General features: G+C 36.7%; 1 protein-coding gene across 1 annotated transcript; it reads right to left on the bottom strand.

Moving 5' to 3' along the window:
* Positions 1 to 1,076: 1,076 nt before the first annotated feature.
* LOC131311581 (NAD(P)H dehydrogenase (quinone) FQR1-like) lies at positions 1,077 to 4,035 on the bottom strand. The gene is made up of 5 exons (XM_058339074.1): positions 4,017 to 4,035; positions 3,784 to 3,874; positions 2,293 to 2,386; positions 1,936 to 2,198; positions 1,077 to 1,598 (listed from the first exon to the last, which is right to left on the bottom strand). Exons 2-5 carry the CDS (start codon positions 3,804 to 3,806, stop codon positions 1,367 to 1,369), a joined length of 612 nt encoding a protein of 203 aa, XP_058195057.1. The 5' UTR covers positions 3,807 to 3,874; positions 4,017 to 4,035; the 3' UTR covers positions 1,077 to 1,366.
* Positions 4,036 to 13,423: the final 9,388 nt, after the last annotated feature.

Raw genomic sequence — 13,423 nt, forward strand, 5'->3', positions numbered from 1 at the left:
GATAAAGATGATTGACCACATTATTGAACCTCCCATGCGACAAAATCCTTGTGTGATTCTTCATGTGATGCAATGAAATCCACCACCACATTAGTTAACGATATGAGATGTGCATGTTGTAGGCCTCGATGTGTTTATCATCTAAATTCTCTATTGCGAGGGCACCAATTATTCATAACTTTAAACAAAAATTCATAATCAAGCTCAATTATATAAAAAAAAATAGAGTTTATCGTATGCAAAAAAATTTGTGGTATACATGCTTCAAGGAGTTTCTAAACATAAATAAGCACAAAAATCTAAATATTCCTCGATCGCTAAATACTTCAATGTGCACTGTCACAGTTAAGGGTCATCATCGGGCCGGGCCGGCCCGCCAATGTACTACCCAAGTCCGCCCACGGGCCGGGCCAATCGGGCTTTTTCTTTTTCAGGGCGGGGGGGGCCGGGCTACCTACCATAAATTGAAGCCCAAGCCCGGCCCGCGGGCCAGCCCAATTGACGGGCTAGCGGGCCAAAAACCGGGCGGGCTTAAATTGCCTTGGGAAAGGGAAAAAAGAAAGGATTTTGTGGGATTTGAGGCTAATGGGCGGGCCCGTGGGCGGGCTTTTGGACTAGTACCACGGGCGGGCTACCGGGCGGGCCGAGTAAAAATTTATAGGCCCGAGCCCGCTCATTACAAACTATGGGCCGGGCCGGGCCGCCCGTTTCACGGGCTTGGGCCGGATAAAAGCCTGATGGGTCGGGCGGGCCGCGGGCCTTTGGGCCAAATGATGACCCTTGGTCACAGTTGACCCTATCGAGTTTTTATATCTTGATCAAAGTGTGATTGTCTCACTAAGCTTCCATCAACAACATATCCATATCAATCCACACACACACATAGAACCAAGGTATCATTCAACCATTGTTACTCAACCTATTTTGCAACCGATTTTTCACAATGTTCATGGTTGTAAATTAATAATTGTTCGACTGCAAACTGCCTACGGATGGCTGAGTTCATCTTAAAAAGTTCGAATTTCCAAGAATATATCAAGAAAAAAGGACGGTGAGAGTGATTAAATGGATTCGCATCACGGTAAACTCTTCAAGATCATATTTCAGGAGGAAAATAAACCTTGCACCAGTAGAAACAATAGAGGGATCACATTTCTACTGTGCATGCTCTGATACAAAGAGAACTTACAAAATAGACAAAAACACATAGTAGACTACTGTATTTGAGAAACCATGTACTCTTAGGTAAACTAAGGCACTTATTAAATTGACACGACTGCGAAACGAAAATTCTGAAAAAAAGAAGGAAATCACAATTATCGAATGCCAAGAAGTATGGAACTGTATGGTGACCGGTAGTGAGAAGTTAAGCAGATCCCTTGAATTTCTTAGCAATGCCAGCCATGTATTTTCCTTGGTGAAACGCTTGTTCGAGTTCGAGCTCCGAAGGCTGTCTAGTGCCATCCCCTGCATATGTTCCGGCACCGTATGGACTACCACCTTTCACTTTCTCCATCTCAAACATTCCGGCTCCAAATGTGTAGCCGATTGGCACGAAGATCATTCCGTGATGAGCGAGCTGAGTAATGGCTGTTAATCTGTGCGAATAACGAAGAAAGTTTTTATAAGGCGGCTCATTTCCTTTTCCTATTTTGAATTAGGCAACAATGTCTATATTGTATTGTAGAGTTTTCTTAGAGTTTTCACAAGATGATCATTTTTAATGTCTATATTGTAACATGTTACTTCTCATTTCAACTTTCATGTCCCAGTAATAGTTTCGTCCAATTGCCTAGTGTGTCGTTTTACAAGTTTTCATTGAATTTTATTTTCGAAAACATGTAGCGAAGCAAGATTTCCATGTTGAAAACTGTAAACGGAAAAAGAAAAAGAAAAACCATAGAAAAGAGGGAGATGTGCGAGAATGGAACTCACGCGGTAGTCTCTTGACCGCCTCCTTGAGAGCCCGTGCTGAAGAAAATGCCCGCAGGCTTCCCAGCAAGCTTTTGGGTTCTCCAAAGGCCGCCAGTTGAATCGAAAAACGCCTTGAATTGGGCACACATCATTCCATACCTAGTGGGGAATCCAAAAATTAGCCCATCTGCCTCATCAAGCTCCTGTGGTGCGATGATCGGCACATCGCTCTTCGGTGGTGCACCCAACTTTCCTAGAACCTCCTCAGGAAGTGTTTCTGGCACCTGTCCCATTTCGTAACCGATACAGTTACGATGACGCGACTTAATCGGTTCTAATTTCTGGGAAATTCGGGTACAAAAGTATAAAAATCCAAACCTGCCACAATTTTGCCTCAACTCCTTCCACAGATGCAGCTCCTTTCTGTATTTGTTCTGCTAGTTTTGCAACATGTCCGTACATTGAGTAGTAACTGAAACAACAGTAACGCATTTTCCATTATCCAATGATAAGAAAGGGGGGGGGGGGGGGGGGTTGGGGGGGTTTAGGAAATGCAGAATATATCAAATCAAAGTAAAATACACTCAAAAGGTATGGGGTAGTTTCACATACTCCCTTGGTCCCTCCGTCTATAAAGTTAGTCTCATACGAAATCACATACAATTTTTTTAACTTAAAAATAATATACTTTCCAAAATAATTTTTGATTTTTTGGCATTGTTCAAAGATCGCATCCATGAGATCTATGAAATAAGATTCACTACAACAACTGAGAACCATTTACAGCTTTGAAAAATTAATAAATCAAAAGCTTTGACTTGATATATAGCTGACAATACTAAAATGGAATATGCTATATAAGATTCTGTTTCTATCCATTCATTCTGATATCGGTTCATTTTGGATCCACAATAGTGATCAAAATCGTTAATGTATATCGCGAAAAAAAAAAAAAAAACCTCACCTACTGGCCTGCTTCTCACATCAAGCTAATCCACGTTAGTACAATTAAAAAAAAGGACAAAAATATTATTTTAAACTTACATTGACAATTCTCTATCAAATTGTACCTTGCACTAACGGATTTTATTCACGTAAACCCTAAATTGTTTGATCATGCTACAATTTCTTTTTCCATGGATGCGCTTGTTTGAAAAAACAACAAATTGAATAGTTCATATCATCGTAGCGACCCTGAAATGGGCCAAGGAGGGTATAATGCCCAATAGTACCAGACGATGGATAAAAACTCGACTAGAGCCCGAATGAAATATAAACAAAGAACATTGGGAAAGGGGCAGTAGGTTTTTTATTTATTTATTTGGGTACGAATTACTAGATTATTTTAACTACAGAGTCAACCGGAACCCTAGTAAAGACATTTTATAATCAAAAGAATCTCATAGGACAATACAGATCGAATACGAGTCAGAAAATACATTTGGAGATATACAAATGAAATGTACAGACAAACAGAAAGAAGTAATTACTATGATTTTCTTTATTTGAAAAAACGAATTAGTGTATCTCAAGTTGTTCGGGTCTGGTTTACGCGCACCGCTTACTAAGAGACGATCAATCTCAACGTTCACTAGCCCACGAACTGAAGGCATATATAAGATGGAGCAATTCAAGACGAAGTTGGAGTAAACCTTGACTCCAGGCCTCGAGAATGAACTCAATCCCAACAATGCTTGCAATTTGCAAATTAAATAAAAAAACGAGTAAAACTAAAATCTATATAGACTATAAAACCAACAGACAGGAGATCAAACATGTCCAACAGAGCAAGAATCAAAACAGAGTATTATATCGAGATCGAGAGAGAGAGAGAGAGAGAGAGAGAGAGAGAGAGAAAGTAATGCATACACAATGTAGACTTTGGTAGCCATTGGAAGAGTTTCTTTCTGTTTAGAAGTTGTGTTTGGTGAGTTCAACGTTGACAGAGGATATGAAGGAAGAGAAATCAAATTAAAGGCCGAGGGCTTCTCTGTTTATAGGAGCGGAGAAATGAATTTAAAGGCCGAGGTTTCTCTCTATTTATAGGAGAGCGGAGAAATCAATAAATTAAAGGCCGAGGTTTGTCTCTATTTATAGGAGCGGAGAAATCAATTTAAAGGCCGAGGGTTCTCTGTTTTTTTAAGGCGCTTTGAATAATCCCAGTTTAACGGGCTAAATAGCTAGAGAGTTGATGTCACCCCATCATCACGATTATGCTATTTTTTGGACAGCTATTTTACTTGTTTAAGTCACCTTTGCTTTCCTGTTTTCCGGTTTCCAAATTGCCCTACTAGTGCCGGTCTGGAATTTAAGAGCTTGCTTAAAGTTTCAAGTTCGAAACTTTGTTAAATGCTATCAACTTGTTTAGGGGTTAGTCCATGCGGTGGTTTATAATTGGGTTCCGTGTAAGTAAGTGGTAAAATTGAGCTTTAGAATTAGTTGAAATACGTTTAAGCTGACTTGAATATCTGCGTTATAAAAAAAATAAAAATAAATAAAGGTACTGACAACTATCGGAAGGGTTTTGCCGAGCGTTGTTGGCTTAGGGTCACATCTTGAGGTGAGTAATAGTATTATTGATTATCACGTCTTCTTCAAAGAGAGCTTTACTTTTCCTTGAACTATTCTTCGGTTTCGTTTTTACTGTATTTGTTTGGGTTTAGATGTTTCAACACTCATGGGGTAGATGTAACGCTTTTAATATAAGTGAATTGAAATTTTGATAGAATTAGAGAGAGAATTCATGTTAAGTCATTGGAAGGTTTTAAAGTGACTGGAAATTTTGATAAAAAAAAAGACTGAGCGATTGGACTAGACACTTGAGCTATTTAAAAAAAGAAAAAGGAAAAAAACAAAGAGGGGAGTTCGGTAACTTTTTGTTTTCAGTTTTTGGTTTTTGGTTTTACTTTTTTGAAAATTAATGAAAAAAACTTGTTACCAAAAAAGTGGAAACATGTTTTTTTTTGTTTCTCCTTTTTTTTTTTGTTTTTCATTAATTTTATAGAGTTTTTGTAAACTATAGAAACTACAGAAAGGGATTTTCGCCAGTTTTTTTTCTTGAGAAACACAAATATTACCAAACATGTTTCTTGTTTTTGTTTTTATATATATAAAAAAAAACTGTTTCTACTTCTAGTTTCTTAAAAATAAAAAAACTGAAAAGGTTATCAAACGCACGCGATTGGCCTTGTGTTTGAGATAATTGTTTTAGGTGTGGCGACTGAATTCAAATTTTTATTTAGACAAATTGTAATACAGAGTCCGGCTTTCCACATATAACCATATGTGTGTTGTTGGCATGATATAGAGAATAGATCTGAATAGATGGCATTATCTGTGATGTTATTAGCAAAACCCAAAGTCCAGATTTCCATTAAAAATCATATATGTATGTAGTATCACCATTATTATTATTATTATTATTTTTATCAAATAGTCATAATCACCGGTCAACATCTTATTCTTAATCGGTCAAATATCTTCTTTTCTACCGGTTATCATCTCCGGTGCCGGTCGCCAGCGACCAACCTTGACGCCGACGACTTTTCCTGCCAACTTTCAAACGATGATGTGGCGGGAGAGGTAAATAATTTCAAAATAGTTGGATGGACCTAATAGGTTTCAAGATATGAATAATAGACTGGAGAGTAAATCTCCCGTAAAATTTGCCACTTGCTATTATCAAACTTGATCAAATTCTCAATGACTCTTGACATTTGACCCCACTACGTACAAATCCTGATTTCGCCTGTGTAGGGGCCGGATATGTTCCCTAAGGTTGCCTATCAAAAGATGTTCTCCAAAAGTTTTATCAGCTACCAATTACATGGCCCGTTCATCAAAAGAAATTAAAATGTCAACGTTCCAGATGATTAATTAATTCTCACTAAACTAATTAATAAACTTGCCCTTAACATAGTACTACTAAAAACCATGGTTAACTAATCCTTGATGAGCCCTCCACTCCGCAAACATCGCCATGTGCTAAGTCGACTCTAACAAATTAATAGTGACCCCATTTCTTTTTCTTTTCTTCTTTTTACTTTTGATAATTCTGAGTATTCGAGTCAGCTTTCCCAAATCTTGATTAACCATTGGGGATCCATTCCACCGTCCATTAGCAGGATGAACAAATTTTCTTTTCTCTTGTAAGAGTGGTTACAATATATATAACTTGGTGTTGATGCTCCCCGAACCTAAATATTGTAATAGATCCGGATGTAAATTAATTAGGTAAATAAGATGGAGAAAGATGAATTTGCCAATGTATTACTCCCTCTGTTTCATATTGAGAGTTCATTACAAAAAGTCGTGTCATTTTTCAAATAAAAAAATCAACTACTTCCGTGTATAATTTTTTGAATTTTTTTGCACCAAATTAAAGTACTAATTAAGATCTTTAATACAGTGCGAAAAAATTCAAAAAATTATATACGGAAGCAATTGATTTTTTAATTTTCAAAATGGCAAGAGAGTATGAGACTCACAATATGAAACGGAGAGAGTATTTAGTTTATTTGTGGATATAGTATATGAAATTGGATTGGAAAATATTAATAGGTTGATAAAATGACCATAGAGATAGAGCCTTGTCCATGGTGTTCCAGTTTGTCCAGTGGTTGGCACGCGTGAGCGTGCATCTATGCGATGGTGGTGGCCAGTTTGTGGCTGATTAGGGCTATTGGATGGCAGTTCTTGCTGGTGGTCGGAGTTGTTTGGGGTTGCGGGTTTTAGTGGTTTGCGAGGCGATGGGTTTGACGGCGACTGGTTTGGTTGCTGTTAGGTTTACATTTTGTTCGGAGGGTTAGGGTTTTGGTTGCTGTTGTTTATGTTTTCAGGTGTCTGGGCCTAGCTCATTTATTTGGGCTGATTTCTTTTTGGGTGTTTGTTGGTGCTCTACTAACTTTTGGATGTTTTTTTTCCTTTAATCTGTTTTTAGAAAATATGAGGTGAGGTGTAGTGATAGGTGAGGTACTACAGTTTGTGCATAATGATCCCTGATGTATCACTTCAGAATATCTATTTTGTATCATTTTTATTAATGATATGAAAATATTTCTTTGCTGATAAAAAAAAGAGCATTAATCTTATCTGCTATTTCAGCCTCCTCCATTTGAACAAATTTCTTTAAGTTAAAGCTTCTCCCCTCTAAATTTAAGGGGAAATTACATTTCAGTGGGAGTTGGGGCAAATAATGCCCAACTCATGAAGAGGTTTTTTTGAAATTACATAAATATGAAACGGAGGAGAAAAAAATCCCCAGACATGGAACGGAGGAAAAAATATTCCCCAGACATGGAATTGGTTGTAATCGAATCTGGATTTCCTAAGTTGCCCCTTCTATGAATCTAAGTTGCCCCCTATATGGACCTAAGTTGTTCCTTCTATGAATCTAGATTGCCCCTTCTATGAATTTCCTGAGTATTCAATTTCTTGAGCATTTCTTCAATCTCCTTACCATTTTTATTATTTTTTGAGAAATTTAGGATTTGGGTTACTTGCAGATTTGGGTGAAACGGACGAACTGAAATTCTCCATGCATGAAATGGAGGAAAAAAAATTCACAAAACATGAAATCGGTTTGTAGTCAAATCTGAGTTTAAATCTAAGTTGCCTCTTCTATGGATCTAAGTTATCCATTCTATGGATTTAAGTTGTCCATTCTATGAACTTAAGTTGCACCTTATTTTTTTTTAAGAAAAGCAACCAGTGAAACAATTGGCCCATTCTATGAATTTAAATTGCCCCTTATATGAACCTAAGTTGCCCCTTCTATGAACCTAAGTTGCCTCCTCTATGAACTTCCTGAGTATTCAATTTCTTGAGCATTTCTTCAATCTCCTTACCATTTTTATTATTTTCTGAGAAATTTGGGATCTGGGTTACTTGCAGATTTGAGTTTTTAAAATACTTTGAGGTTAGTGTATTTTGGGTAATTTTTTAGAAAGAGAAATGATAGAGAAAATAAGATGTATGTTTCTAGCATCCACTTTATACTTTTGCTTTTAGATTCTAGGAATTGGAACTTGAAATTTCTTGTTTGATTTTACTTGAAAATGTGAAGAAGTTATGCTACTAGATACCAATTTGCTTCACTGGTTGCTTTTTTTAGAAAAAATAAGGTGCAACTTAAGTTCATAGAAGGGACAACTTAAATCCATAGAATGGGCCAATTTGCTTCACCGGTTGCTTTTCTTAAAAAAAATAAGGTGCAACTTAAGTTCATAAAATAGACAACTTAAATCCATAGAATGGATAACTTAGATCCATAGAAGGGGCAACTTAGATTTAAACTCAGATTTGACTACAAACAGACTTCATGTTTTGTGAATTTTTTTTCCTCCGTTTCATGCATGGAGAATTTCAGTTCGTCCGTTTCACCCATATCTGCAAGTAACCCAAATCTCAAATTTCTCAAAAAATAATAAAAATGGTAAGGAGATTGAAGAAATGCTCAAGAAATTGAATCCTCAGGAAGTTCATAGAAGGGGCAATCTAGATTCATAGAAGGGACAACTTAGGTCCATATAGGGGGCAACTTGGATTCATAGAAGGGGCAACTTAGGAAATCCAGATTCGATTACAACCAATTCCATGTCTGGGGAATATTTTTTCCTCCGTTCCATGTCTGGGGATTTTTTTCTCCTCCGTTCCATATTTATGTAATTTCAAAAAAACCTCTCCGTGAGTTGGGCATTATTTGCCCCAACTCCCACTGAAATGCAATTTCCCCTAAATTTAATGTCCAAGGTTTTCCTTATATCCATTGACTTACGTGCATTCTTGAAAAGACAATTGCTCTCCCAAATATCCATAGATGAAATGAAAGCTGAAGAAACCTAGCTCTCTTGCTTTGTTTTTGACCATGGCAGCTAGCCTTGACAATTCCTCTTCCAAATCAACCTTTCGGGTCTATTTAGTTTCCGTTTCATTAATAAATACTTATTTTTTGTTTTGCGAGACATGTCATTTTCTTACAATACATCACATTTAATTCAAAAAATAAGTAATCTCCTTTCCAATTTTAAAATAGCTTCACAGGAAGATTTGTCCCTAAGAAAACTTAGCTCATCTCTTTTCTCCTAACAGGAGGCCTCTTTGCACGAGGCCAGATCTACTGCATTCTGTAAAAAAAATTTAAATCAAAAGAATTGGACCCTTCATTTGCACGAGGCCTAGTGTTATTAGTTTCTTCTTAAATGATCTCCTATTGATAAAAATGACGTATGGCTGACAGTGAGCAACCATCATCCAGTTTGGACGGCCGTATATATCAAAGATATGGAAACATCACAGAAGTTGGCATTTCAGAAAAGAAATAAAACGGTTGTTCAAAAAATTTAGTACTTCTATATGATATGGTTTGTCCGTACCTTTAGGCACAGACATCTGCTAATAATAATAAGATGGAGAAGGTACTCTCCAGTTTTCTCAACTTTTTCCTCAGCTCTCGTTGGAGCAGTTTATTTGTTTGGTGTTCGTCGTTAAGATCAATTGTGTTAAGAATCATATTGATAATATATCCATCAACAAATGATGGCTACGGATTCAATACACATGAGTTTGATCCGGTGTAACACAAGATTTTTTTTTTCAAAAAAAATATTATCTGTAATTCTTTTTCCACGGTTGAAGTTGGTCCAAGAAGAGCCCAAAATGGAAATCCGGAATGGTTGAAAAGGATCGCTCTCCAAAATAAAATGTTATTCTTTCAAGGACACCAATTAAAGCTAAGTCTACCATAGTTTTTAAATTATTAAATTATCTCCTTATTGTACTCCTAACTTTAGTTTTAGACAAGATGAACGAAAATTAACAAAAATTGAAACATATGAAGAACGATATTAAGTTTTCCAATTAAAATGATGAAAAAAGAGAGCATAGAAATGATTATTATTACACACACATCTGTGTGTGTGTGTTTCATCAATCTAAGATATTTCTGTTTCCATTAGCAAAACATTATTATGTTACTTTTTGCTAAAAGTAACATCACTTTTACAAACACTTGGCTTGCCAGGTGCTGAATTGTTGGGCAAACTATATAATATAATTTCAACCTTATTAGAAAGAACTACTACTACGATATTAGGGGGGCATTTAGGTGCTAGGATCAGAAGGAAGTTACGAGTTCAAGTCTTCCTCCGACGAAATGCTAATCTAATTATTTAAGAAAGACAAGGTTAGACCGGTTGCCCGAGCTTATCCATCCGTGCTTGGTTTTGGAGGGAAGTATACTATACTTTGGAACTTGGAACTCCAAGGATAAGTTGACCCCAATTTTGTTTAATCTCGGATGATGTAACGCATGATTTGACAAACAAATTAGATGAGAAATTGACTACGACATTCTAGGACGTTTAAATCCACATCTTCAAAAAAAAATTAAAAATACTGTAAAATACCAGGACGTTTAAATATTCCGGTGCATCATGCATACGTCTTCATTGCATCACAACGTTATGTAATACTAGTTTTCTTTTTTCTGATGGCATCATTTAGTTTAGTAGGGGTGATTTTGGTTCGAGTTCGGTGGATTCAAGGTAAAATTTTTGAAGACCGATTCGGTTTGGGGTGAATATTTACAGGACCAATCTCGACCGAAGGTAAGTTCGGTTTGAGGTGGAGTCAGTACAGTCAAGGAAACATACCTTTTCTTTTGTGAAGGAAAATCCCTCACCTTTTTTTTTTTGGGCATTTTACCTTTAGGTCCAGAAAATAAAAGGTAATTCCCACCAGGTCTTCTCTAATTAACAAAACACTAAAATCCTATGAAAATGCCTAAAACCCTAAACACTTAAAGTGCCTAATCCCTAGGGCCCCCTATGAAAGTGTCTAAACTTTAGAGTGCCCTATAAAAATGCATAATCCCTTAAGGTACCCTATGAAAGTGCATAAACAACTAAAACCCTGTAATAGGAAAGTGAACCCTAAAACCTTGTGAAAATGCATAAACCTAAACCCTATGGCTATATGAAAGTGCTTAAAGCTAAGCCCTAAAATTTTTAAGTATCCTAAAATCCTAAAATCCTTGGGTACCCTAAGATTTTATGGTACCCAAGGGTTTTATGGTACTGGGTACCATAAAACCCTGACATACCCTAAAACCCTAAGGTGACACTTCCATTAATGGTAAATGTGCTTTTTTAAAAGTGGACCTAGTGATAATTAAGTATTCCATCTCTGCTTAATCGGAATTAAGTGTCACTTTTTTTTTGCGTAATAAACTGTTTTTCTTTTCCATTCACAAGTCACTCATAAGAGGTGATTATAGATCCACGTAGGGATGGTAAAAAAAAAAAACAGATAGTCAGTACAATTATAATATCGTTTGTACATAAATCTATCTCATCCATATAGTTAATAACGTTCGATTAACTTGATTTTTAGTAAAACGGTAATAATATTCAATAAATTCTACAAATGGAACGATTCAAGTTTCAACGAAAAAATCTCGATAGAGTGTATTGAGGAGCACTAGGGACCCCTTGTCCCTCCATTACAATTGCTCTTATCTGATCAAGTATATATCCACAACTTGATTTATAAGTTTATGCCAACTTTTATGAGAAAGGAAACAGGGGATTATTCTTAGATTGGAAGACACAACTAGATCTATGCGCGCAGGTTTAAACTGACATCCAGTGGTTGGCTTTGCATGTGTAACTTGGTCTTTGGCCACTGTTTTATTCCCCACTCTGTTTATGGGGTATATTTCAATTCATATCCATTGTAACTATATGTTTTCTCTGTACATATAAACTACTTGACTTGGTCCTGGGTGAGTACTGGTCATTTCAGAGCCCAGAGGGAGATTAAAATCAAGTCTGTTGAAACAAACTAATTCACGTGCGCTGGTCAGAAGTTCACGCGCGCAGATCTGCTTGCATGCACGTAGATCATCGCATGCAAGTTAGTCACTGTTCATGCCAACTTTCGATTAATGCACTATTTTAGCTTTTTGGCGGTATTTTGATTTTTATCTCATTTTTTGCTTATTGTAACATGTCATCCATGCTATTCAATCACATCATGCAAATTGTTATAGTTTTAAATCCCCATTTCAACTGTTTTCCCGTCCTAATTGGCTAAAGTTTGATTAATAAAAGAATAATCTCGAATATTTTCACAAAATGTCTAAGTAGAGACCGAACTCCGGATTGGGTGAGAGGGGTGCCTTAAAACCATTTCCCTCTCGTAACCTGGCTCCCGAACCCAGATATAGTTATGACAGATTAGTACCTTCACTTTTTCAAATCAAATAGCGTAGGAAGTGTTTCAAGTTCGGTTCCTTGGGTGTCAGACCTTCAAACCTAAGTGGCGACTCTGAATTGAGCGCTCGTCCCGCTAGCGCTCCCTTGATCCGGCCCTCTTAAAACCGAAATTTTAAGGGCACGTTGCCCACAATTTCATTCTTGTATATATATATCATTCATCCATTTTCATACTGTATAGTGCACCACCGATCACATTTACGTGCTAGATTATTCCTGCTTATTTGACTTGTTCCCTTTCCCGTACTTGTTTTTCAAAGTTAAAATTTTCAAACGATATTAAATCTCTCATTTAAAATGCTTAGTAGAGACCGATTTTTACCGGGCGAGCAGGGTGGTTTTTAACAAAACCTTTTCCTCTCGTAACTTGGCTCTCAAACCCAAGATTTTCAAGGTTAGTTCGAACTTTGGCAACCTCTCGGGGCCAAGCCACAAGAGAGAAATCTCTCATAAATCCCTTAGTCTCGGTCTGGATGGCACGCTTTTGATCGGACCAAGGAGGAGAATAGTCGATGTGTGGGTTAGCTGACTTGAACATCTCTGATCGTCGATCCAAAGAAGGAGGTTTATGTTGTTCAACATATAAAAGGTACAGTAGTATTTTTTTGCCATGTTAGAGCATCCCCATTATAATAAGCAAATGAGTGTGGATAAACAAATTTAACAATAATGCTAAAAAAACACCCACATTGTAATAAACAAAGTTACAAGTCTTTTAGTAAATAACCAAATTTTACCTATTCCACAACCAAACTTAATAACTTTTACCAATAACCAAAACTCAATAACCAAACTCAAAACTCAATAACACCCCACATTGGAATGGTCTCATCGAGACAAATAATTTGGTATGGTCGGGTGCGTAATTGAAACTCGTTTGCGATTGGACAAATGTGTATTATTTATTGTGGGGATTTTTTTGGTTAGGGATACAAAAATAACCTATGTGAAGATAGAGGTTGTTAAGTTTGATTATGAACTAAATAGATAATCAAATGTTGACGTGACATATTTTAATTATTGATTTTGATTATTACCATTACGGATGCTCTTAGACCAATGGCCAAATCTAATTTCCACCGCGCGAAACTTTTAGGAAAGTGAAAACAAGGAAGACCTTTTACTCAGTCCAAGTAGAGTAATAACTGTATTATGAGAATACTATTACCGCCCTCCGTTGTCCTTGATCATAATTGCTTCAATTTAACGATCCTTTTCCTTTGCCCACAGATTAC

The sequence above is a fragment of the Rhododendron vialii genome, chromosome 2a (genome assembly GCF_030253575.1).
Source record: "Rhododendron vialii isolate Sample 1 chromosome 2a, ASM3025357v1".
Lineage (NCBI taxonomy): Eukaryota > Viridiplantae > Streptophyta > Magnoliopsida > Ericales > Ericaceae > Rhododendron > Rhododendron vialii.

Excerpts from the sequence above, each read along its gene's own strand:
- LOC131311581 (XM_058339074.1), bottom strand. The coding sequence starts at position 3,806 with ATGGCTACCAAAGTCTACATTGT. Across the intron at positions 2,387-3,783 it reads GCTACCAAAGTCTACATTGT|TTACTACTCAATGTACGGAC; the intron begins GTATGCATTACT and ends CTGTTGTTTCAG. Across the intron at positions 1,599-1,935 it reads GGCGGTCAAGAGACTACCGC|ATTAACAGCCATTACTCAGC; the intron begins GTGAGTTCCATT and ends TTATTCGCACAG.